The sequence below is a fragment of the Cydia splendana genome, chromosome 5, assembly GCF_910591565.1.
Source record: "Cydia splendana chromosome 5, ilCydSple1.2, whole genome shotgun sequence".
NCBI lineage: Eukaryota > Metazoa > Arthropoda > Insecta > Lepidoptera > Tortricidae > Cydia > Cydia splendana.
This window is the reverse complement of record NC_085964.1, coordinates 8,849,570-8,876,908: the sequence shown is the minus strand read 5'-3', so window position 1 is coordinate 8,876,908 and position 27,339 is coordinate 8,849,570. Positions and strand designations below refer to the sequence as shown.

The 27,339-nt window shown below is 38.8% G+C and overlaps 2 protein-coding genes and 1 long non-coding RNA gene across 4 annotated transcripts; 2 read left to right on the top strand and 1 right to left on the bottom strand.

Moving 5' to 3' along the window:
- The first annotated feature begins 8,083 nt into the window (after window positions 1–8,083).
- Window positions 8,084–12,869, top strand: LOC134790680 (tyrosine aminotransferase). Its single transcript, XM_063761578.1, has 5 exons — window positions 8,084–8,480; window positions 10,576–10,904; window positions 11,248–11,721; window positions 12,150–12,332; window positions 12,601–12,869. The coding sequence occupies exons 1-5, from the start codon at window positions 8,336–8,338 to the stop codon at window positions 12,787–12,789; spliced, it is 1,320 nt and encodes a 439-aa protein (XP_063617648.1). The 5' UTR covers window positions 8,084–8,335; the 3' UTR covers window positions 12,790–12,869.
- A 7,107-nt stretch (window positions 12,870–19,976) lies between these two features.
- On the top strand, window positions 19,977–20,812 carry LOC134790705 (ER membrane protein complex subunit 4). The gene is made up of 2 exons (XM_063761607.1): window positions 19,977–20,185; window positions 20,264–20,812. Exons 1-2 carry the CDS (start codon window positions 20,130–20,132, stop codon window positions 20,724–20,726), a joined length of 519 nt encoding a protein of 172 aa, XP_063617677.1. The 5' UTR covers window positions 19,977–20,129; the 3' UTR covers window positions 20,727–20,812.
- LOC134790714 (uncharacterized) lies at window positions 20,738–24,792 on the bottom strand. Of its 2 annotated transcripts, none has more exons than XR_010144209.1 (4): window positions 24,728–24,792; window positions 23,386–23,439; window positions 22,326–22,399; window positions 20,738–20,947 (listed from the first exon to the last, which is right to left on the bottom strand). It is a non-coding gene; the product is annotated as an uncharacterized LOC134790714 (long non-coding RNA). The 2 variants fall into 2 exon arrangements; XR_010144210.1 differs by lacking the exon at window positions 24,728–24,792 and adding an exon at window positions 23,877–24,156.
- Between the last annotated feature and the right edge of the window lie 2,547 nt (window positions 24,793–27,339).

The following is a 27,339-nucleotide window of genomic DNA, read 5'->3' as shown; positions in this document are numbered from 1 at the left end:
ATACGAAACATTTAACATTTTTAACGGGATTAGTTCGCCTTAGTACACATTTACTGTATTCTCTCCAAAGAATATAATACTCACTAGGAGAAGAACGATAACTCCATACAAAAAAATGTCCCTTTTTAAAAGTTCGTTTATACTACTAGCGCTCTGGTGGGATACCATTGTAATTAGAATTGACAACCCGTTTAGCCTAGCGGGTATTGGCAGTAATCCAGAGGGGCTACCGCGAAAACCGAAATTCGCAAATTGCGGGGATCTTACTCTTTTACTCCAATGAAGGCGTAATTAGAGTGACAGAGAAAAATGCCCGCAATTGACGATTTTCGGTATTGGCGGTAGCCCTACAGTTCAGGAAGCTAATGGTCCTGGGTTCGAATCCCAGAGAGGGAATTTCTTTTTGTATTTTTTTATTTTTTGTTGGGGTTAGGTTTTTAAGAGCCCATCAACGTGCACACTAGTGATTGTTAGGTTTAGTAATGATTAGGTACTATATTCAGAAATTCGTGAAATATAAAAGGTAACAAAAAGTTACGTATTATTAAGATATAAATATTTTCATAATACATATGAATACATACACTGATATGGCAAATGGTTACAAGTTGTTATTACATCTATCCGGTTATCGGACATTTTCTGCTTCACAGCTCCGCGCAGCGTTCTTGGTCACCGGGAAACTAGTTTGGATATGCGGCAGATACGTGCCCTTCTGAGCTTTTTCCAAGAAATCATATGACGGCCCAGGATTATATTATTATCTCACGCTCAAGCCATCTGCTGATTCACTTTCTAAAACAAAATAGTCAAAAAATTAAACAATATAATCTATCTTCCTAATTACTAACGTCGCTAATTCCTAGGGTTACCAGCTTAAACACTGTGGGGTTTTACATCTATGTTGAATTTTGATTATAATTTCGGACGCGTCCGCGGGACTTACGGGGATAGTAAGATTAAATTATTATATTTGAATTTGGTAATTAGCACGCTCATTTTTATTTAAAGATTAATATATATCTTACCTTGAAATTATCGCTGTTTCTGATTTACTACAACGGTTTCCACACACACATTAGGGCTTTCCATAATCCGGATAAGAATTGTTGATAAAGTCGCCATTGCCGGATACATACAGCAAGGAAGGAAGAGAGACAACGGTTTAAATTTAACTAAGTCTGTGCGAAGACGCATTTAGATATGTTGCTCGTACATATGAATAGATTTTATTTTCAAAATTAATAGGTAAATAAATATATTTCAAGTGAATAAATCGTTTTATATGAAAATTTATATTTTTGCATTAAATGACTTAAATGACAGCATTGACATTACAGACTTTTATCTTGTCTATGTTCTTACCGGCCAGACCCAAATCAAGGCCTATCAAAGAGGCCAATTGACAAAGATTTTTTTTTATTTTATCAAGGAGGGTAGAGGCACGTCTACCCTTCGTAGATTTTATGAACATAGACAAAGAAAAACTGAAATATAATAGATAATAATATACATATATCAAAAAATAAATAATAATTTACATATGACTACTTCATAAAATACAAATCAAAATAATTTGATTTGTTCCTAGAAATCGCATCTATAGACAAAGCCAGTTCTAGCAATGTTGCTGTAGTAAAATATTTTGATGTTAATTACTGGCAATCTCGTCTGGGAACGGACAACACATGCACAATTTTGAAGGGTCACATCGTTTCAAGGAAGTCAATAGGCCTTGATTCTCTCTGTGTTATGTACTTACTTTGTGCAATAAAGTGTGTACTACTACTACTACTACATTTTTCCGCTTTATTTAGTAGCATAATAATAACATATAAACAATAATAATAAATTAATATAAAAAAAAAAAGCGCTCTGACAATGACAGACGTCTCGTAAATTTTATTTGTTATAATTATATTTTTATACGTTTTTATTGTTAAAACTATTGTGTATTTTGCCATCAAATGAACCTTCGACCTGGCTGAATATGTGGAAACATAAAATATCGGAGTATAATACGTGTGACTCAAATTGTATACACACGCCACGGACATGACATTTGTTTGACAAAACGGTCAACACAATATTACGGTAAAACGTATATATAACGTATGAAAACAATGATTACGAGGAGTCAAAGACGTGCAGCGGAGTCGACTAACAACGCACGACCACCACCCCCGCCCGCCCCGTCCAGTTCCTCGTCCACATCGTCGTCAGGCGACGAGTTCGCAACGCCGCCTGACACAGAAGGGTTCAGTGACGAGGGCGGGCCGCCGCCGCCGCCGCCACGACCACCTGCGCGACGAGGGCGGCCACCGCTGCCGGCACGCTTGGGGCCTGCGGGACATCCTGCCCCGCCCACGGCTCCCGCTACTGGTGGTATAGTGCGACGCATGCGATGGACTCGAACCATGAACGAGAATGTCATGCGCGCCTATTATGGGGCTACAGAGGGGGGAACACAGCTATCTGCCTATCGTTCAAGAATACTGCCTCTGTTTCAGGCTCTTGAACCCACCATCACCGTGTCGGAGCAGCGATTATCGGATCAGGTGCGCGTCATTCAGCGGCTAAAGCGCTTGGATGACGCGACACTTGATCGGCTTCGCCAGGAGGCTCTCTCTGCTCGCGCGGACTCCACCTCGGTGCGAGATCTACCCGCCACGTCGCCGGATCCGGTGCCCGCACCCGACCTGGCACCGGCGGCGCCACGGGTTGATTTCTGTACCGACGAGGGGGACTTCGCGAGTCAGAATGTGAGTACGACTGCTAATGAGCAACTGAGGAGGACTTTGGAAGAGGCGATTACGCAGTATCGCGCCACAACCAACTCTAGGCCACGATTACCACGTCTGCCTATAAATAGACGCAATCTAGCGCTAATGGGAGCCCTAAACGCTTTACTAGAGCCATATTTACGGACTAGTAAAGATTTAGATGATACGCACTCGATCATGTACTGCGGAGCCATCGCGGCGTGCCGTGTTGCTCGCGTCAAGTTTCCGGACGCTGAACGTGCACCTAGGATCGTCGGAGGTGTCCCTGCATGGCAAGCGCGGATCGAGCGACGTATCAGCTCGTATAGGACTCTCATCGCAAAGCTGATCTGCTTCAGGGGGGGCAACAATCGCCCCCGAGTAATGCGCTTTGTGAACCAGGCGTTCGCGGGGACGGATATCAGGCCCCGCGAGTACATGGCCAATGTCACAGAGCGCATCGACTTTCTAAAGCAGAAAGTCTATGCATGGGCAAACCGTATTCGCCGCTACAGAGAGCGTGTGGATCGATTCCAGCAGAATCGCCTTTTTCAAAGTGACCAAAGGAAGGTGTACCGAAAGTGGGAGGAAACCAACCTTCGTACGCCCGACACGCAGCCGCCGGATGCTACTGCCATGACTGACTTCTGGCGTAGCATCTGGTCGGTGCCTGTCGGACACACCGAGGGGAGTTGGATGAGTGTTGTCGAGCGTGAGTGCGAGTCCATCGAACCTATGGGGACAGTCACCATCAGCCCCGATGACGTGAGTTGTGCCATCCGCACGGCCCAGAACTGGAAAAGTCCTGGGCCGGATGGATTGCACAACTTCTGGCTAAAGTGGTTCCGATGCTCGCACTCGCGCTTGGCAGCACAATTTCAACAAGCCCTCGAGCTTGGTTCTCTCCCACCTTCCTTAACAACTGGTGTCACCTTCCTGCTCTATAAGTCCGGTAGTACCACGGAAGCGAAGAACTACAGACCCATCACATACTTGCCTACACTATACAAGCTCCTTACATCCATCTTGAGAGCAAAAATCAACGCGCACATTGTTGCAAACAATATTCTGGCTTCCGCTCAAAATGGATGTAGGGTTGGGTCCCGTGGTACTAAAGAGCTCCTCCTCATAGACATGACCATCTGCCAACAAATCCGGTGGAACAAGGGGGCCCTCTCAGCCGCTTGGATTGACTACAAGAAGGCCTATGATTCGGTGCCTCATTCATGGTTGGGGAGAGTCTTAGAGTTGTATAAAGTTGATGCAGCTTTGACAGCCTTCCTAAGCACGTGTATGGGGCAGTGGACCACAGTCCTTCGTCAACCAGGAGGCGGGGATGACCGCCTTGGCCCGCAGGATTTTATAAGGATTGAGCGAGGAATATTTCAGGGCGACAGTCTTGAGTCCCCTGTGGTTCTGCCTAGCTCTGAATCCCCTCAGCACCCTGCTGAAGGATTTGGGACTAGGTTGCCGGCTTCAGAGAGAGGGTGAAGTCATTTCTCACCTCCTGTACATGTACACTGTACAAATTATTTGCACCAAATAGCCAAGACTTGTTGGAGCTACTGAAAACCACCGAAGTCTTCAGTAGTGCCATCAACATGGAATTTGGTGTCGATAAATGTGCGGTTATGCATGTACAGCGGGGGAGGGTTGTAAATTCAAGAAATTTACAACTCTCTGAGACAATGTCTTTCAGATCTATCTCTGAATCAGAAACCTATAAATACCTTGGTATGTCACAGTCGTTGGGTATTGAGGACGAGGGTATTAGACGGTCGGTGAAGGAGCGCTTTTTCAGTCGGCTCACAAAAGTCCTTAACAGTCTTTTGTCAGGAGGCAACAAAGTGCGCGCCTTCAACGCCTGGGTAATGCCCCTACTCACATACTCCTTTGGCATACTAAGGTGGACTCAGACCGAGCTGGACGCCCTGGATCGGAGGGTCCGATCACTGCTCACCACACATCGCATGCTACACCCACGCTCGTCAGTTATGAGATTGTACATCCCACGGAAGTGTGGAGGCCGAGGCTTCCTAAATGCCAAGGATCTCCACAACCGCGAGGTGTACAATCTCAGGAATTATTTCCTTAACAACGAGTGTGGGATGCATCGTGATGTGGTGGCAGTAGACAGGAACCTAACGCCGCTCTCCTTTGCAAACGAGAACTGGCGCAAACCTGTGGTACTAAGTACTGCGGATCGCAAGGCGGCATGGGAGAGTAAGGTGCTACACGGGCGGTTCTACAAGGCCCTCACGGGACCCGACGTGGACCTGCTCGCGTCGGTGAACTGGTTACGATTCGGGGACCTCTTCGGAGAAACCGAGGGTTTTGCCTGTGCAATTGCGGACGAAGTGATGATGACGAACAACTATCGGAAATATATCCTGAAGGACGGTACGGTCGACATTTGTCGGGCATGCCGCCGTCCCGGAGAGTCACTCAGGCATATCATTTCCGGTTGTTCTCATCTTGCTAACGGCGAGTACTTGCACAGACATAATCTCGTAGCCAGGATTATTCACCAGCAACTTGCTCTTCTATACGGCCTTGTGGACCGCGAAGTACCGTACTACAAGTACTTACCTGCGCCTGTTCTCGAGAATGGTCGTGCCACGCTCTATTGGGATCGATCTATCATCACTGACAGGACTATTGTAGCCAATAAGCCTGACATCGTGATAATAGATCGATCGCAACGTCGGGCCGTGCTCGTTGACATCACCATCCCCCATGATGAGAATCTCGTGAAAGCCGAGAAGGACAAGTCCAGTAAGTACCTAGACTTAGCTCACGAGATAACCGCCATGTGGGATGTTGATTCGACGATCATTGTCCCGATAGTCGTTTCAGTGAACGGTCTAATAGCGAAGAGTCTCGACCAACATCTTGAGAGACTCTCGCTAGGTGGTTGGATCAAGGGTCAGATGCAGAAGGCGGTGATCTTGGACACGGCGCGGATAGTCCGCCGGTTCCTCTCTCTGCGGCCCTGACCACCGGTAGCTTGGGCCCTGCCCCGCTGCTGGCGGCAACCTAGGTTAGGTTTTTTATAATGTGATATGTTTTTTTTATGTGTTTTTGTATTTTACTTTTATATTCATGTTAGAAAGAGCCTAACTTATGAAGGAAAATAAATAAAGAATTAATATTATAGGACATTTTTACACAAATTGACTAAGCCCCACGGTAAGCTCAAGAAAGCTTGTGTTGTTGGTACTCAGACAACGATATATATAATATATAAATACTTAAATACATAGAAAACAACCATGACTCAGGGACAAATATCTGTGCTCATCACACAAATAAATGCCCTTACCGGGATTCGAACCTAGGATCGCGGCTTCACAGGCAGGGTCACTACCCACTAGGTCAGACCGGTCATCAAAAGTCAACATATATTCCTCTAATTACTTTTAATTCGACAAAATATTTAACTTAACTGCTAAAGTGCTGAATGAAGTTTTTTAAATATTTATTCATTATATTTTAAATGCAGGTAACACTTATTATAACTGGCCTATAATGGTTTGTACAAAATAAAACGAAAGAACATGTACATTAAATTACAATGTAACAACACAATAAATTGAATATACTTAAACCAATCCAGTACTTACGGTGCACGGAAATCTCAACGCTACGACGACACATATTTCGTCGGTTAGAAGACTGGCGTCAACTAAGTAACAAACAAGTTGTTGTGTTGCTGTTTGCGAGCGAGAATAATCGAAGCGAGAACTTTTAAATTTTAGCAGTGTTTTAAGCTGTTATTTTATATTTTAGCGCTTTGATTCACTTTTCGAGACCAGATCCGGTATCTTGAAAAATGTGCCGGATCCGGCCGGATTACCGGATCCGCCGGACCGGATTGCAATCCCTACTTACAGATACTAAAGGTTAAAATGGTAATAAGTTCTTACTAGTGTGTGTTAAGTTAAGTTAGTAAAATACAGGATGGACCATTAATAAGTCCACATTTGAATCGGCCGATATATTTGTGTGAGTAGGATTGGGAAAATGCAGGGTATCTATGTCAAAAGAAAAAGTAGCTATTGGAGATTAAGTAGAGTTGTTCTAACATTAACATGATCTAATTTCCTGGAGAACAATGTTAGCATTTTGTAACACGCTGTGTACCTAGCACGCGCATATTACTTAAACCATGATTTTTACGCCCAGGCAAGGATGAAATTTTGTAATGTTTAAAATATAGGACAAGTGCGCAAAAAGTATATGGCCCCGGCTGCTCAAGCGATTGAAAATGGATTTAGAAGTTCAGAGATGAACTTTTAAAAAAACGCTAAAATATCCAATCCAATTAACCAAGAACGTCACGTGGCCCTAAAAATATGGAGCGAGTTCAAGGTCAACCTGGTTTCTAGTCGATAAAACGGTCTATTTTCTTAAATTGTACCCGAGCGGTTTGTAAAAGTATTGCAGATATTTTTGTTCTGCATTACATTGCTTAAAGTGATCTAACCAACGTACTTGGTATGAGGAAGAAGGGGCAACTTATCACCACCGACGACGCTATAAAAAAAACAACGGGTTGCACTCCGGGAGTGCCGGCAGAAGTGAAAACTCTATGACATTGTAACAGTTTTTCGATCAGGTCACGTGTCCGTGTTACGTTTTACGAATCTTACGGTCACGTGACCTGTTTAACATTTTTTCCCCATCACAAAGTGCACAACGCCGCTAAAGAAGTTTTCACTTCAAAATTATACCTCAGCAGATTGGAAAAACATCGCCGGAAATCTTATTTCCAAAAGCGCTAACCCTAACCTTTATTAACTGGCCACCTCACGACATGACCCAGATTTATCTGCAATAGATTTTTCTTTTAGGGGATAACCTAAAAGTAAACTTTTTCACAGCCATCTAAGCTCCATTGAGGAATAAAAAAAATTACAATATACATACGGGGAAATGCAGGAAATTTTCAGTTTCAGGTTGCAAGAAGGAATAAAACGGGTTGAAAAAAAAAAGAATCCGCATTTTGTTTCCTTTCATTACAAATAAAAGTTTTTCCCTGTTTAAATGTTTTATTAATTAAAATAAGATTTTAAATGTTTACTTAGTTTTGCCTACCCTGAACTTAAATCAAACTCCTACTAGAAGACTTGATCCAATAAATATATTTTTAAAAATACAACCGGTTATTGGGTGAAGCTATATGTATTACTGTTTAAATTCGAAATAATTTATAAAATGTTAACTTTTTATTATTATAACAAGAAAATCTATTGTGGACATACCTACTTACTAAACTGCGTACATTGAAGCCGTTGCGCATTTAACGCTTTATATATTTTATGTATAATCCGGGGCCAATGGTACGAAGAGTGGAGTAGTTTATGAAGGTAAGGGTGGAATGTTTACAACTAGCTCCACTGTCGTCATCTCATCTGCATTTTGAAACCAGTTCCGCGGCTCGATCACGCCAGCCGCCTCGCACCAGATCGGTTTCAATACAAAACTGAGGTGTATCGGTAAGCGGACACTATTCACAATTGTGTTCTCTAAAGTGTCACCATAGCGTTCACCATTTTGCTAGTTGTGTGCCCATGTCGCAGCGGTCTCTGAGCAGGGAGGTGTGGGAGGTGCGTGCTTCAGCGTTAGCTCGCAACACCCATAACGTGATCAGGGAGATCGTCGAGAACTTACAAGTGGAACCGCACCCTAATAAGCAGCTAATCGCTCTTTCCATTGGTGAGTTCAGTAGGTGCGCGACAGTGAAGTGTTTGTTACAAGGAGTGAGGACTAGGCAGCTTTTAGGGTGCCGTACAAAAAATGTAAAATAAAAAGCTTAAAATAATAGTAAGGAATTTCATAAAAACATAGGTAAGTAGGTACCTACTTAAAATAATGAAAGGGGATTAAACTATGTACTGAATGCTGTTCATCTATTTACATTTTGATTATCAACTATTAATTAATGATTAATACTAGAATTTTTATTTGGCAATAATGTTTGTATTGTATACTTATTCGGAAATGTATAATCATCTACGTATGCTATTTTATACAAATTATATTAAATATAAAGGGTACTGTGATATATAGGTGTCAACTAAAATAAATACAATTTATTTACTTTAAAACGCCAAATCTCCTAAAATTGTGTTGAGATGTCACCTATGGTGACAGGTACCCTTGGTGTTTGAAAAATACTAGTTAGAGTCTGCGCGGAAAGAGAAGAGTCGTGGAATGTATTGGGCCCCATACATTCCACGACTCTTCTCTTTCCGAACAGGGGGCCGATTTTTGAATTTCGAGGGCTCTATTTCGTCACTCGAAAATCTGTGGAAAACGGCTAAATGCAAATTTTTAAAATTCGAGCGATAGCAATTTGGAATGTGATTAGTTGTCAAGCGGACCCCAGGCTCCCATGAGCCGTGGCAAAATGCCGGGATAACGCGAGGAAGAAGAGATAGCAATTTGGAATGTAGGTTGGTACTAACTCGTTTTCAATTATCTTAGTATAATTTAAATGCCGGGTACTGGAGATATTATTGAAAGAAATACACGAAATCGAGCGGTCGAAATTAAAAATCGGCCCCCAGAACAGACTCTAGTTTTGACTGTTATTGACTGATTGGTTATTAAATATACATAAGCATTACAGATTATTGAGATTATGTCCAAATCGCTTACATAAAGTCACCAAATAAAAATATACCTATTTATTAATAGGTATATTCTATTGAATTAAACAATATAAACTTGATATAAACATTAAAATACTTACATATTAGAGCCATTAAGTACCGTCATTATAGCCAACTTTGCCCGCTTTTTTTGAAAAAACACGAAAATCTCAAAAAAGTTATATCACATCATATGCCTTTTTTTTGCTCAGCACGTCCATAGTGATCAAACGCATCAGTGTAATTGAAGAAAAAAAATCGTGTTTTTACCAACTTAATAAGAAAGAAGCGGGGTTTACGCCAACTTTGCCGACGTCAATTTGGTGTTCAAATACAGCTCGTATGATGATGATGTCTAAAGATCACTTAAAGGTTTTGGGCAATCCTACCATTCCCTGTTAAACACTTATCGTGTTTTAAAAACTTTGATATTTTGGTGGGCAATGTTGCCTACCCGTTTTTGGCCATTTCCATACAAGACTCTAGATCCTATCGTTGAATAGGTCTTTCAAATCGAATAAGGATTCCAAAAAAAAACATTTTCTTTAAAGTTAATATTTTCGGAAATAATCGCTCCGAATGAATAGCCTCGCCCCGTTTGGTTTGTTCTGACAGAATGGAATGGAAACTACGAAACCCTTTTATTATATGCAATAAGTATCCTTTAGTATCCTTAATTTTGAAACCTTACTTTAAATGTCATATTGATAGGTAATAGTTGAGTGTGCTCAGAGCATAAAAAGGTCACCATAAAATCATCAAAAATCTCGGTGGCTCCACTTCTTAAATCCATCCTTGGGTCCTAAGGACCAATCCTGCCAAAGGAAATCTCTTGTTCACGCAACGCCGTATTTTAGGCCCAGCACCATCCGCTATAAAATTAAACTGAACGGTTACCTATCATGAATTTTAAAATGCTATAGTAAAGGTGACTATTTAGTTGAAAAACGTGATTTTTGTAAGAATTAGAGGAGTATATCAATTAAGTCAAGGTTAACAAGGTCGGCATTCTATATTGCCAAAATTCTAAAGCCGGAAGGTTTAGAGTAATAAATTTATTTAATTATTGCACAATAATATATTAATCGGTGTCATAGTAACAAGATTATTTGCAGATTATACTTTTTGGTAATAACATATACACAATATATTTTTAGGTGACCCGACTACATTTGGAAACCTCAATCCACCAGACCAAGTCCTACAGGCTGTGCGGGACAGCATCGAATTACTTAGCTCTAGAAGTTACGGTCCAGGTAAAGGACACCAAGATGTCAGGGAAGCGGTGGCAGAGTACTGTGCCCACCAGGGACCGATCACAGCAGAGGACGTCATCCTCTGCAGCGGCTGCTCCCACGCCATCGAGATGGCCGTCACCGTGCTGGCTGATGCCGGCCAGAATATTCTGGTGCCGCGACCGGGGTTCTTGATATACAGAACCTTATCAGAAGGCTTAGGAATTCAAATAAAATATTACAATTTGTTGGTAAGTTAAGTACTGATATTAACTAAAAAAAAAGATGAAATAGGCAAAAGGTAGGTTTAATTTGCATGGATTTAATAACTATATATAAACCTAGCTTAGGGACAGCTGGACAAGTGGTTCATAGTTATAAATAAAATTTGCAAAGTAGCCTCGTTTATTGAAATGTGGAAGTAGATAAACAAGAGTCGATGGCATTCAAGTTTCTAGAGGCATAACAAGTTTTCATTTGATTGTAGACTAGTTTGCATATTGATCATTTACGTATAATCTTCTTGGTTACTGCGTAGGTATGTGTTATGGGAATTTAGAAGCTTACTTCACCGCATTGTTTTATCATTTACAGCCTGATCAACAATGGAAAGTCGATCTAGACGATCTCGAGGGACAAATAGACGACAAGACCGCGGCAATAGTTGTTATAAATCCGTCGAATCCTTGCGGTTCTGTGTACAGTAAAGAGCATTTGACTGAAATATTAGATATTGCGTCGAGAAATCGTGTTCCCATAATAGCAGATGAGATATACGAGCATATGGTGTTTTCTGGCAATCAGTACCATGCTCTCTCTTCGCTTTCAATTGATGTTCCTGTGCTGTGTTGTGGTGGTCTGACTAAGAGGTTTCTAGTTCCGGGTTGGAGGATGGGCTGGGTGATTATACATGATCGTCAGAATATATTTGGGAAAGAAGTTCGCAGAGGTTTGAATAATATGACTACTAGGATACTTGGCCCTAATACGCTAATTCAGCGTGCCTTACCCGCTATACTGCAACTCACGCCACAGAGCTTTTTCGACGATGTGTTAATATTTCTAGAGGTGAGTGGAAGTTTCTGGTCGCCCGCGTGCTTATCGGTTAGCGCCGGTGTAGTATTTTAATGAGAATGAAGAAATTTGAATAGATTAAGTGAGAGGTGGATATGGTTTATTCCACGGCTGCTCTACGGTTATTTCGATACTTACCGTTTATATATTGTTGATATGATAAGCATTGGTTTCTTATTAGAAAATAAATATGACGAATAATCACATACTAATTAAGTACTGTGTTACGGGCTTACATCGTGTTACCCTTATAGCCTTAACAGACTACCGCACCGCGCCAAGGTCGCGGTGAGGAGCTGTAGTCTATTACGGCTTTTACTGACATTTCAACAAAACAAGCATAAAAGGTTGCAAGTATAAATTTATCAGGTTAGCTAAATTATGAACCTTCATTGTATCTAATATTTTGTTTATGTTTACAGAGCCAAGCCAAATTGGCTTATGAAGCACTGCGCCGAGCCCCCGGATTGCGGCCCGTGATGCCACAAGGAGCCATGTATATGATGATTCAAATAAAGATGTCACTATTTCCCCATTTCGACAACGAGCTTCAATTTGTCGAGAGACTAGTATCAGAACAATCCGTTTTTTGCCTACCTGGAAAGGTCAGTAAACAAATTTCAATTTAAAATGCAGTGCTCACCAATGTTATTATTAAGGTGATTCAGGATTCAGTAGTTTGGCTATAGAATTAATAATAAATACTTTGGGATCAAATGTATTTGTTAATTAATATAATTAACTTAGGTGCTTTACATATAATGAATAGTATCTAATATAATTAAGGTGCGGTTTGTTAAGCTGTAATTGGTTGGTGTCCACAAACATGATTTTTTAAAAGTGATCTCTCTTGAACGTTGGTTTTGTTTACAGTGTTTCGAGTACCCTAACTACATGCGGATTGTTCTGACAGTACCGGAGGATATCATGCGTGAAGCATGCGATCGCATAACCGTGTTCTGCAGGGAGCATGTCGCCTCCAGAGACAATCTGAAGGAAGTCGATAATAATTCCGTTTCTGTGGAGCCTGTCAGCGAAGTCATCTGTGAACACGAACCATAATAAATATTCCTATGATTGTTGAAACTCATTTCTATGAAAGCACTTGTATTGGTGTTTGATTTGAGAGAATAATTGACGACCGCTTCTCCATACAAACGTAATCCCCATTTTCCTCTTTGGTTTAAAGAAAAATAAACATTAAAGAAAATATTTTTTACAGTAGGGGGCTATTCATAAATTACGTCATTTCAAATTAGGGGGGGGGGGGTCTGGACATCGGATGACAGTAGCATGAAGTAGGAGGAAATAGGGTCATTTGAAGCATGATTTTTGGATGATTATAGGGGGGGGGGGGTCCAAAATCGTCAAAAATCGATGACGTAATTTATGGACAGCCCCTAGGTACAATATGGTGCTACATGGGTGCAACTTTACGGTGGTACTTTATGGTGGTAACTATAGTACTTTACGTGGCTATGTCGAAAATTTAATGCCGATATGTACATAGATACTGTAAGACGTTGTACGATACACGTGCGAATAGGTAATTCGCAACTCGTGTCGATTTAAAAAACTCCTTTCGGTCGTTATCGCCACTTGATGCGATTTTTCTACTTTTCGCACTTGTATCATAAGGTGTATTCGGGTAATACCGAAAGTCGGATAATTCCGAAATTCAGATGAAAATCACCCTAAATTCCATCATAATAAGAGTCTCTTTTCGGAATTATCCGACAGTTTTCGACATTCGGAATTACCCGAGTATACCTTAATGTACTATTACAGTACATATGGTCCTATTTTCCCGCACTAGTGCGGGAAAGAGCACTTTACGTGCTTATGTCAAAATAAGTTTAAAGGGCCATATGTACTGTAAAACGTTGTACGATACACGTGCAAATAGGTAATTCGTAATCTTGTATCGTAAATGACTATTTCAACACACTTGCTCGTAGATATTACCCGCGTGTTTTTTTTTATTTTGTTTAATTATAAGTTTTTTCTACTATGTCCAAAGATTTCAGGCGGGTGATAAAGTCGGGCCAAAAAAGTAACCAGCGGATTTGATAGCCCCCGCAGTGCAAGTGTCATTTATACGTCATAATTTCATAGAAGTTTGACGTTTAAAATAACACTTCCACTGCGTGGGCTATCAAATCCGCTGCAGACTATTGTTGGTCTGACTTTATTTTCATTTTATGATCACAATGATCACATAGACTTCATAAGTTAATATTATAAAAAAATCTCCGGTGTCAGAATTTCTGTTTTCGAGACATACCTAAAAGTAAATAGTATTATTTTAATTGACTTATACAATGCTAATACAATGGTACCGTCATTATAGCCAACTTTGCCTCCAGGGGAAACTTTGCCCAAAACGACAATTTAAAACAAATTCTTTAATGTAGCAAAATTTTAAATACTTATGGCCACCCTGCTATTTTTAGTAGAAAATAGGTTATATTTGTGACAAAACTATATACCAAACATGTGCACAACTTGAATTGGGAATTTTCAGCGAGTTGTCAAATATAGGGTATATTTCGGCGGACAAAAAAATGTTGAAAAATGAATGCAAGTAGAAAAATATTGAGAACCCTTTGACAAATATTTCCGGGTTTCAGTTATAAAACATGAAGCATAGATTATGTCTATTGAGGTTTAATCTAAAAAGGCCTAAAGACACAAAAGTTTTGGCGGTGGGCAATGTAATCCGGTAATTTACAGACCTCTATGGATGCCAACATTGCCCACCACCAAAAACGGCTTAGGGTTGTCGCTTTTGACTAAATTTATCCAACTTCGCAAGTAAAAGAAGGTTATATTTGTACACTAAAGTAAGTTTATAAAGATATCCTGTATTTAATTTGTCTTATTATCCTTTATTTAGATGTTTTATCCCTTTAACGCATGAAAAATACACAAAGCTCATATTTTGGAAATTAAACAATTGTAACAGATTATCTCTAAAGTGACAACCTTAGCCTTTGTAAAATGCTTAGGTGAGTCTTGTATGGAAATGGCCAAAAACGGGTAGGCAGTAGTGTTGTGCCGACTATTGATTTGGCCGACTAGCCGACTAGCCGACTAATCGGCGCTCGAATGGCCGATTAGTCGGCCGACTAGTCGGCTAGTCGGCCAGATCATTGGTTTCGTATCGTTCAGGTGAAAAACAATAGTTTTACTCCTTTCGTTGCGCTATTTCATCATATTAGCTTGGTGTTCTCTACAGCTTCAAGGACCTATCTCAAGAATTCTCGTTCAATTCCTGTCTTTCTTTTATTTTGCGATCCTGAGCAGATCGTCAGTACAGCTTGTAGGAGGTATTTCCAAGGCTCTATTTCCCGTACGTAGTCGCCAGTTAAGAACCTATCCCCTGTGGTTAGCGTCTTTACGATCAACGTGCCCTGTCTAAGTCTCTAAATTTTGCAATAACATTAATAGTTCGCCATAGCTCCACCATAAAAAAAAACAAATCCATACTATCCATACTAATATTATGAAGGCGAAAGTGTGTCTGTCTGTCTGTTACCTCTTCACGCTTAAGCCGCTAAACCGATTTAGTTGAAATTTAGTATAGAGATAGTTTTTATGTCGGAAATCATCCCTGAAGAGTGCAAAGGGGGGTGGAATTGAAAGAGTTAATGAAACGCCTAATAATTGAAGTAAGCAATGCGCGAATTGAATGATTGCTATTAGCATTATTCAGGCGCTATACCTACGAGTACTTTGGCTTTTGTCATTAATTCCACGCAGACAAAGTCACGGGCTAAAGCTAGTACTGAATAATAATAAAATTATTTAACTATCGAACTTGCCCATGGAATTACACGAGAATCAGTAGAGATCGACCTGTAGAGGAAAACACCATCCCACCAACATACGATAACGATCAAACGGTCAATTATATGAACAAAAGTTTTCGTATGCACCCTGAATAGGTAAATATATATTTTAGTAAAATAGACATAAAACATAATATAATATAAAACAGCTCTGAAAGTGGATGTAAATCTCACCGGTGAAATTCTCGAGCCACTACTGACGCGCATTTGGGAACAAGAGCAGGTACCAACATCATGGAAGGAAGGCATTATTATAAAACTACCCAAAAAAGGAGACCTATCCCAATGCTCTAACTTGAGGGGTATAAATCTGCTACCCATTTGCTCTAAAGTGCTGTGCAAGATCTTACTCTCGAGGATGGCAAAAGTGATTGACAGCAAGCTCAGAGAAGAACAGGCAGGATTTAGGCCGGGGCGTTCATGTGCGGACCAGATCAACCTCTTGCGAATGGTCCTAGAACAATGTCAGGAGATGCAGTGTGAGGTTTTTACGCTATTCGTGGACTTTGAAAAAGCATTCGATAGGGTAAAATGGGCAAGCATATGGAGGGTTCTGAAGCTTAACGGTGTGCCAGATAAGCTGATCAACATTATCAAAGCACTCTACCATGGATCGTCGTGTAGAGTGCTCCACAAGGGTAAACTCACTGAGAGTATAGATGTCACAGCAGGCGTCAAACAGGGTTGTTTGCTCTCCCCACTGCTATTTTTGATGGTGCTCGACGACGTGATGTGCAGGGTTACCAGCAAAGGTCGAAGAGGCTTGCCTTGGACATCTGAAAAAGACCTCGAGGATATCGACTTTGCAGATGACCTGTCTTATAGCAACCACGCGTGAGCAACTCCAAGACAAGGCGGAAGATCTAGCAGAGGAGGCTGAAAAGGAAGGATTGCGCATTAACTACAAGAAAACAAAGGAAATGCGCCAGAATACCACCGATTCAACTCCGCTGCTGATTAAGGGAAACCAGATCGAACAAGTGGCGAGCTTTTGCTATTTGGGCAGTATTGTCGACCAGAGTGGAGGAACGGAAGCTGACATTGAAACTCGAATAAACAAAGCCCGAGCTGCATTCAGCCAGCTTAAACCTGTGTGGAACTCCTCTATCCTAACGAGAAGAACTAAAGTGAGGATCTTCAACTCGAATGTAAAGGCCGTGCTACTGTACGGGTGCGAAACCTGGTTTGTCCGCAAAGACCTAATGACAAAACTCCAAGTGTTTGTGAACAAATGCTTAAGGCAAATCCTACGTATCTTTTGGCCTAACTGGATCACAAACGCTCACTTATGGAGAATAACCGGACAAGCACCCGTACACAAGGAGATCCAGACGCGGAAATGGCATTGGGTTGGGCATATCCTCAGGAAACCTGACACCCACCTATCCAAAGTGGCCCTGACCTGGAAGATGCCCGGCAAACGGAAACATGGTCGCCCTAAATCTACTTGGCGCCGTTCTGTGGAGCAAGAGCTGGGTGTATTGGGGATGGGGTGGGAGGAGGCTACCCAAGCTGCCCAGGACCGGAGTCAGTGGAAGAAAAAGATTCGAGCCCTACACCCCAGCAGGGGGTAACAGGATGGAAAGAAGAAGAGACATAAAACATATGGTAAATATTGACTGTTGATTTCTTTTTTTTCTGTTTTTCTTGCACTAATAAAGTGCCGACTAATCGGCCATTTTTGCCGACTAGTCGCCGATTAACCGCCGACTACAAATGTGGCCGGATATTCGGCTTTCCCGACTAGTCGGCGACTAGTCGGTACATCCCTAGTAGGCAGCATTGCCCACCAAATTTATTTGAAAGTGGGCAATGTTGGCGCAAACCCCGAATATCTATGCCCGCCCTCTAAAACGCCAAAAAAGTGGGTAAAAACACGATTGAATTTTTTTTCTTTAATTAAACTGATGCGTTTGATCACTATTGGACGTGCTGAACAAAAAAAAGTCTAATTTTTTTTTGAGAAATTCGTGTTTTTTTTTTTAAAAAGCGGGCATAGTTGGCTATAATGACGGTATTGCTTCAATCTCGTACCTACATTTTTAACCCTTGCAAATGTGTTGAAAAACGTCGTATGAAACACGTGTGCATTGGTCATTAAACCTATCGCCTATCGAGTATCATAACATAATGTACTAATATTAGACAATTTGATGTATATTAATATTTACCAATACTACCCCTATATCCCCCTATGCCCCTTTGTTACTACGGGGACTACTTACGTTTGTATGGAAAAGCGGTCATCCACTTTTGCATATACCTATAGTTGTTTTTTTTTAGCATTAGAAAGAAGGTAAGCGATCTTGACATGTCTTTTAATTGAAAAACGCATTTTAAAAATCAGAAAGTAACTATATATTAGGTACTTATGAAAGCAGAAGAATATAAATGATCGTATTAGATTCATAATTGTTACATATTTGCCGTGACTTATTTTTAAAACGTGTTTTTCAATAAAAAGACACATCACGATTGTTTACCTTATTTCTAATGCTAAAAAAACGAATTTAGTGCAGTTGTAAAAATAAATAAGCATTTTTAACGTTGTAAGTTTCATGTTACTTCTATTCAGCATTACGAGCTCTTTAAAACAAATGTAGGTCATGTTTACTGTTAGATTTATTGTTTATTAAAAGTTCTGTTCATTTCTAATACATTCTTTCATTTACTTTTCTTATAAGACATGTTAAATTAAAACAATAAGGGATATTACTGCAATGTTCTGCCGCCAGAGTGCAGCACTACCGACTCAGTAAATTCATAGACTAACTTATACATACTGTGCCTTAAACTGTTTTTTGACAAGTTTTCATACCTTCGAGCAACACGGAAGGGAGGCGGCATTCGCACTATTTCCCCTCTGCCGAGGTACAAGATTAGCGCGTCAATCTAATCTAGCGCGGGTAATAAAACTAGTTGCACTTGGATTTTTCACTAGACCGAGTCCAGACGCGCGCGTGAACACTGCTGCACAAATATGCCTGTTTGCTCGGTTTTTTGTTATAAAAAGAGGTCGGGGACATCAAATTTACAAAAAGAAAGTGTTACATTTCACATGTAATATTTTTATTTACATATCATACGTTTAATTACATTCAAACACAATTATTATATTTTAGTCTCATGTAATTGTTGGATTTATCGATTTTGCTCGCTCAGTACAAATTGCGGATCGGTCGAGCGACAAATCCGACTTGTCATCTCTCAGAATACAATAACATACTTCAACGAAAATGTGTTAGTGTGCGTGTTGTGACACTTATCACTCGTCCGTACACAAAAAGAGATCGAGGTTTGCAAGATTTGTTTTTGACGTGTGTCATTTTCTATGTATTTGTGTCGTCATTACAGATTGGATTTTGTATGTAAGTGTGTGAGAAGTGCGACTGTGTGCACCTTTCCCCCCGCGAAAAATGGCAGAAAGATTTGTACGGTCAGATATCGCTTGGGCCCCTCCCTTCCGATGTGTCGGAAGCCGGTGTTGCTCGAAGTTTCATACAATAAAATATGACATTGATGTTGATGCATCATGGCGGTTTGTTAACAAGGGCCTACCGGTAAACGCGAAAATCGAAATTTAGTTATCTGCCTCTTTATCGCTCGAATATGCAAGAGTGATAGAGAGATTAGATAACGAAATTTCGATTTTCTTGTTTCGTGGTAGGCCATGCGATTGACGTGACGTGTGATGTGTCAATGTGGTTTGTTTACTGTATGCAACTGTATGTGCCACAAAGGTGCCACCTACGCAGAGCTTTGCCTAATATTCCCTAACAATATCAGATATTTCGTGAAACGGAAATCTTAGCTCGGGCGCGACGGTCCTTTAGTAAGTTGTTATCGAGCCGTTAGAATATACTCGTTATCTTAAGCTGCCCACTCCACACTCGCGTTCGCGGCTTCGTGCCGCGATTCGCGCACTCGCTGATATACTCGATGGAAAATCGTTATTTTTCGATTGTAAATAATCGATATTAATGATGGCAATACAGTCGAAATAGAAGGGATAGTTCCAAATTTCATGTTTTAGTTAGCACATGTTTTTATAATTGTTCAACAAGCATTTTATTTGTTGCGACCAATATTCTTATAATAATCAGTAAGTACATACATGGACCTTTACTAGGGCGTAGTGACATTTTAAGACTACATATTATTAATCTTAAACTATGTTACACATACACAAAATAAAAATAATTATAACATTTACTATACTCACCGTCCGGAACAACGTAAAAGTGTAATTGCCAACTAGCCTGGTTGATAATATTTTGACAGACCCAATTTTTGTGGGTGACTCTGACTTGTACAACAGAACTGCTGTTTCATGTGTTTTGGACCGCACCCAGAAAAATATTTTATATATTATCTGTATTGTGGCTCATCCTCCTGTCAATGTCATCATCTGATGTCACTGAGAGAACGTGAAGCTTCATGAGTAGCAGAATTTTAAACAATTTATCCAAGAGTAAACTATTCATTCTGTGACAAGTATACGGATATATTTTACGAATACTTTAATAAAAGCTTTGTTCTAAATCAATAATCATGTCACAACTCAAGACAAACAAAAAGTTCAAGTGGGCTTTGGATTTCAACCCAAAGTAAGGGATCGTCGTAGTTATTATATTTATTTGTATAAATGTGGTGATCTCCTATAATCTGGCGCATTTAATTTACAGGAACAAATCCCAGTTAGTGGATTTGCCATCTCCTCCTGGTTACAGCCAGTCTGCCAGCGCAAGTCATACAGAGTCATCAAAGGATACGGATTCCAACCATTTACTGATCAAGAAGTTGTGGGATGTTGCACTGGGGCCCTTAAAGCAGGTGCCTATGAACCTGTTTATCATGTACATGGCTGGTAACTCCATATCCATATTTCCTATAATGATGGTGGGTATGTTGATTGTGCGGCCCGTCAAGTCCCTGTTTCTCACACAAAGTACCTTCAAGATGGTGGAAGGGACGCAAGCAGCTGGGCAAAAGCTAGTTTTTATCATTGGAAACATTGTGAATATTCTTCTTGCCTTATACAAATGTCAGAGCATGGGGCTATTGCCCACACATTCTAGTGACTGGCTAGCATTTGAGGAACCTCAGACAAGGGTAGAACATATTGGTGGGGGTCTATCAATGCTATAAATTAAAGCACATTTCAGTAAATATTATTTATTACTATTAATATTATCATTGTATAACAATAACTAAAATAAATCATATGTACAAAATTGAATGCATTTTCTTCAGCTACTTCTCCTTATCCAGTTTCATTAATCTTTAGGAGTTTTGATATCATCAATTTTCTCTTTAATTGAGTCATAGACTTTGTTAAATAGCACCTTTGGGTTTTCCACTTTATCTATCTGTAAGGTGAAAATTTATTATCATTAGAGATTTTCTCTTATGTAGGAAAATATTTGCATAATTAACCTTTAGTATGCTTAGGAGCAGATCTGCTCCATTATGTAAAACATTTGGTTATGACAACTAAACATTTATTTATTATTGCTATATAAATGACAAATGTTTGACAGGAGCATATGAAAAGTTAAATTATAGTTATTATACCTATTTCACAAAGTTAACCGGTTTGTTGCGTCTTCCATTTCTGAAAACTTTTGGCTGGTGGCGAACAATTATTTCATGTCACGACAGGCGTGCCTTACGCCATAGAATATGATGGCACGCCTGTCGTGTCATACGCCACACGTTAAAAACATTGATGACACACCTGTCGTGACATCCGCACCGAAACGGTTAAACTTTATGACATTGACAGAATGGCAGTGTTGGGTAAAAAGTAAATGAATTACTAATTAACAAATGTAATTGCAACAAATAATTTCAATTACATGTAGAAAGCAATTGCGCATTTAATAAACAATTACAATTACGAAATGTAATTGTTAATTAAAATTTTAATTACATTTAGAAATTAATTACTTTTCTTGATTACAATTACTTTTATAGAATGCGAGTTTTTGGTCATCTTTATTTCCAAAATCAGATGAAAATATTGAATGGTTTAAATTTGACTAAGCAACATTGTCAATGATAACTTATTATATTACAAAAAATGCAAATGAGTATTGTTGCAATATTTTGTACAAGGGAAAATAATGTAATGGGAAAATCCAAGCATTAATATTTTAGATTTTTATACCATGGTGTTAATGTATGAAAAAAATTAACAGGTATTTTATTGATACAAATGAGTTGACATTTTTCATCCCTACCCCCTATTTTTAAGTATTTGCACACCATTTGTTACAGCCCACGTCGAAAGGCACGTTATGGCGGTCGGCGCTTACGCCATTGTTAGCGGCGCCCCAATACTAATGCGGTGCTACGCGACGTAAGCGCCGACCGCCATATTCGACGTGGTTTGTCACATAGTACCCTGTAAAGGTATGATTCCCGGGATAACGTTATAACGTTATCCAGCGTATAATGGAATTCATAAAAGTGTTTCTTTATAATTACTCCAAGTAAATTTGTTCATCTTTGCATATTATTAAAAAGGTTAGTGAAAAGTAATTGAGTAATTTAATTACTAATTAATGTAATTGCAATCTGTAAATTACACAGCAAATCGAATTACATGTAATTAAATTACAAAAAATCGAATTACATATAATTAAATTACACGAGTAATTAATTACGCCCAACACTGCAGAATGGTTCCTGGCTTACATAATGATTCTAGTAAAGGAAACAGAAATAAAGTTAAGAAGAACCAACCATCACTTTTTATGAGCATCCACTGCTTCATCACAAGCTTTACTTGTTTTCTCACAGAAATATACAAGAGCACCCTGTATCAAGAAAAACAGCCCTGGTTATCAGACATAATAAATACATTATTTGTTAATATCTTAATGACCTATTAGCATTTCAATAAAATAGACATTTTTAGTTTCACAATTTCTTTGTCTAGTCATAGAGAAAAAAGTATACCTATAGAGTGCTCACTCCATATACATCAGTAATGGTACTTACCAAAACGACTAGGTATTATTTTCGTAGTCGACATCTACACCTACGAAAATTACGAACTACGAATTAGTAGCGGTAGGTACTGCTATTTGACAATAGATGTTGCGACGACCAAAAAGCCTAATGCTCAACAATTTTCAGCTAATATTATAAACGGATTAACCGGAACTCTATTTTCAACTATTTCTGCTTCTAATATTAATTGTAAATTGTTGTTCAATACAATTTCGTGAGTCGCCACACGAGGGACATCTAGTATCGAGTAGTGGTACTGATAATTCCGCTACTTGATGCTAGATGTCGACTACGAAAATAATAGTCGTTTTGGTACCAAAACTGATGTATGGAGTGAGCAATTTATTCTTATTATATTTCTCTATGGTCTAGTTTTGGTAATAATAACATTACAGACACCTGATAACAGATATAGCCGGGTCCACACAGAGCAAACATACGCGCGAGGCAATTTCCTCGCGCACAAAACGACCTGTGTAGACATCTCGCGCGCGCTGCCTCGGCCGAGCATGACGTGGTTATATCATAGCCACAAAAGAGGCTACACAAGTAATACCAGGAAACATTCTAGATGCATAATTTTTGTTACAAATACATCAATAATAACTTTCTGTATAAAATGATTGATAGGTCTTAAAATTGATTATTAAAAGATGAACAATTATTAGCATATGCCACTGCATAGCCTCCTTTGCAATTATTTTATACTAGCTGTTAATGTTAATGAGTTGAGTAGTTTAACAGTGAAAAGCTAACAATCAAGGTTATAATGCAGGAATGAGGATTTTACCTGATAATTTTGGGCTACATACACTCCTGTATACATTCCAGCTCCAAAAATTATCTGCAAGAAATATGACCATAAATTTCATACTGCAATATTATACCTAGTAGAAATAAAATGGTAATAAAAATTAAAAAAAAAATCATCTATTTATTGTATCAACCAATATGTTTTCCTACAAAAAAATATTATATATGTATGAGTTCAATAAAAATGTGAAGCATCTACACAGACTTGTGTCTATAAATGAAAGGGAAGGACAAATAAGTTCACCAAGGCAATTGCAACTACTCTAAAAATACAAGAAGTCTTCAGCCAGGGCCACTTGTATTCATTGCACACAATGCACACTTTCGACAGTCGTAAGAGAGAGTTCACGCATGTTATAAATGGCTCTAGCTCTAGACTCACTTCATGTATTAGAGTAGTTGCAATTGCCCTGCCTGACCTTAACTCTAAATTGTTTCATGAATCTTGACACAGTTTATGTAACTTACCCCATTTTTAAAAAGAAATCCACAAAAACCCATGACAAAAAACTTCCCTCATTAGATAATTTTCTCTTGAATTCTATAAAAATAATCCAGCTAACCACATTTTATTGTCGAATATTGATTATTATTAATTATTTGATTAATGTTCATGAATATTTATGACTTTTCATAACTGCAATTTGTCAATATGACATTCCAATTTCAAATATTTTTTTGCTTAATCTATTGAAATGAGGAGGAAAGTCTATGATGCATAAAGTCCGTCTAAGCAAACTCTGCACCAACTTTGACAGTAGAATAAAGTGTGGTAGTGTCATTATAAATGTCATATTTTCATAGAAATACTGTGAATGTGCTGCCTGAAGTGAGTGAGGAATCTGAAGAGTGAATCTGATACACTAGCAAGTTCAAGAAAAGTAAACAGTACCTATTTATACCTTTATTTGGCTATTCTACTTGAAAACATGTATTTATAAGCACAAAGAATGTTATACTGAATTAGAGTGTGGATAAAATTAGCTATGATGCGTAGTTCTTTTATTACTGTTATATAAGAAAAAACCTTAATTAAAAACAGATATTTGGTGAACTTTCACTATGCATTTACAGAAAAAAAATCGAGATACTGTAGGTATAACAATAATTATAAGCTATTACTAAATTAGCATGATGAATGATGATACAAATTTGCTTATCATTGATACGTTTTCTTTGTTCGGTATCAATACAAATTTTGATGATTTTGTCATGTTTATTTAGGAGTTACAATACTTCAATGTACTTATGAAAAATACAGTCAAAAGACTAGATTAATTCTCGTCAAATGTGTCAATATAATCTGGAAGATATCTTACCAGGCCTCTCAGCATGTTCAGTGGCTAATATTGACTTAAACTTAACTAATAATATTGTGCAGCGTTGAAATGTTATGAAAGGATTATGAAGACGAGATCACTGATGAGTTGATGACATTGACAGTACTTTTGACATTTGGACATAATTTTTTTTTTCGTCCTTCTGGACAGGCTAAAGCTCTAAGCCATACTGCCTCATTTGGACATAAGTCTATTCTCTACATTGTCTGCCATTAGATGTCTGAATTGTACATAAGTGTTTTCAAAATAGTTATTTACGATACAAGTGCGAAAAAGAGGAAATTCGAAACGAGTGGCGATAAATTAAAACACGACCGAAGGGAGTGTTTTAAATCGACACGAGTTGCGAATTACTTATTCGCACAGGGCCCAGTTTTATAAAGTTACAAGTTACAGGTTACAAGAGTACAGGCTACAGGCACCTGTAATGCACTGTGAACGGCTACAGGTGTTTTATAAATACACATAGATAATTACAGTTGTAAAGAACCACGGTCAATCTCGATTACATGTGAAATCTACAGGTGTGAAGGACATCACTATTTAAAAAAAAAGTCTGTCATAGATACTCTGTGCTCTACTAAATGCTGTGTAAGCTGTGTTATTGTTTGCTGTAAAATATTAATTATTGGAAAAATGCCCAGAAATTAAGGAAAAATCGAGTGGTTGAGAGCGGTGTTCGATGCCAAGGATATACTTTTCGGGCCGTTTTCAGATTCAGATTAAGTTAGATTTCATGAAATATTTACCTAATAAGTAAATAAATACTGTTTCACATTACATTATAAAATGTATCGCTTCGGTAGCGGCTCAAAGATAAGTACGCTGTGTATCGAAAAGGGGTCATCCATTAATTACGTCACACGTTTAGGGGGAGGGAGGGGGTCAAGAAAATGTGACATATTGTGACATGGGGGAGGGGGGAGACACAAACTTTGTGACGTCACTTTAACTTCATCAGTAACCGAATTTTTTTTTTTAATTATTTTATTCGATGTACATTTAAATAACAAGTTTTTAAAACGATAATCGTTTTTATTCTTTTAATTTTCTTTCCTAAGCAGTTTTGGGTTATAAAATTACTAATATTTATATCGTCAAAAATATTTTGATAAAATATTAATAATACTTAGGTACTTACTTAATTCGATTTGGCGATTTCGTAGAAAAAATGTGACGTCACACTAGGGGGGAGGGGTTTGCCAAATGTGACCAAATGTGACAAGGGGGGGGGAGGGGTCAAAAAACCTAGAAATTCGTGTGACGTAATTAATGGATGACCCCAAATTATGAATAGTACACTTTACCATAATGTGAATGCACTATACTTAAATAAAGAGACGAATGCTAATAAATCAACGACAAATATCGGCACAAATCCTTTTCCGTTTCCTAGTAGATAAAATAAAACGATATCATCAATAAAATCAATATCAAACATATTGTCACTTTATTTCCTATTTACTATATACTTCAGATACATTAACAAAAACTGATGAGGTCAGTGCATGGAAAAATATGCATGCCCTGGCAAAATCGTTGGCGTTGGTGCCTAACAATAAAGAGTAAAGTTTAAAATCGCTCAGAAAACGAATAATTTTAATTAAAAATTAAGAATTACAGGACTCAAGACGTATGTCAGTTTTTGTTACAAGTGTACCAATCTACACTTGTAATTTACAATATTTTTATAAAACGCTTGTTCGATTATGAGTTTAAAACTATTAAACTCCCATATTTTCGTCTATGGTTGAGCTACAGGCACTTGTACCTGTAACCTGTAAAATTGTAACACAGTACTTTTATAAAACGCAAATTGTAAAAAACGGAGCAAGTGTTGCCAGTAAACGCCTGTAAACTTGTAACTTGTAACTTTATAAAACTGGGCCCAGGTATCGTACAACGTTTTACAGTACATATGGCCCTTTAAACTTTTGACATACGCACGAAAAGTGCTGTTTCACGCACTAGTGCGGGAAAGTAGCGGGAAAATATATTTTACAGTACATATGTTCCTACTTTTCCGCACCGCACTAGTGCGTGAAATATCACTCGTGTCGATTTAAAATACTCCCTTCGGTCGTGTTTTAATTTATCGCCACTAGTTTCGAATTTCCTCTTTTCCGCACTTGTATCGTAAATAACTATTCTGTTTGGGTACGTATTAACCGCGGAGTTGTATATAGTCTGCCAAACAACTTTTTCAATTGAAAAAGGCGCAAAATTCAAATTTTCTATGGGACGATAACCTTTCGCGCCAATTTTTTTTAAATTTGCCTCTGTTTTCTACTGACAGGAATGGCTCGACAGACTATAGTCACTAGCAAATCAATTTTATCAGCAAACTAGACGGGCCCGCAGCTCCGCTCGCGTAAATGAAATAAAAAGTTTGTCTTATGTTTAGTTAAATACCGACATTATTATGTATTCAACCCTGCCAGGGTTTAAGTATAACTGTGATAGGGATTTCTTATTTGTAGCCGTTATTTGGATAACTTAATTCGCAAATTTCTCAAAAAATTATGTGATTTGATAAAAGGCAAGATTGTATTTTTTCATCTACGTAGGTATTTATTTAAAACTTGTTTCAA

Coding starts and splice junctions, on each gene's coding strand:
- LOC134790680 (XM_063761578.1), top strand. CDS start 8,336: ATGTCGCAGCGGTCTCTGAGCAGGGAGGTGTGGGAGGTGCGTGCTTCA. Junction 8,481..10,575: donor GCTAATCGCTCTTTCCATTG/GTGAGTTCAGTA, acceptor ATATATTTTTAG/GTGACCCGACTACATTTGGA. Junction 10,905..11,247: donor TAAAATATTACAATTTGTTG/GTAAGTTAAGTA, acceptor TATCATTTACAG/CCTGATCAACAATGGAAAGT.
- LOC134790705 (XM_063761607.1), top strand. CDS start 20,130: ATGTCACAACTCAAGACAAACAAAAAGTTCAAGTGGGCTTTGGATTTC. Junction 20,186..20,263: donor GCTTTGGATTTCAACCCAAA/GTAAGGGATCGT, acceptor TTTAATTTACAG/GAACAAATCCCAGTTAGTGG.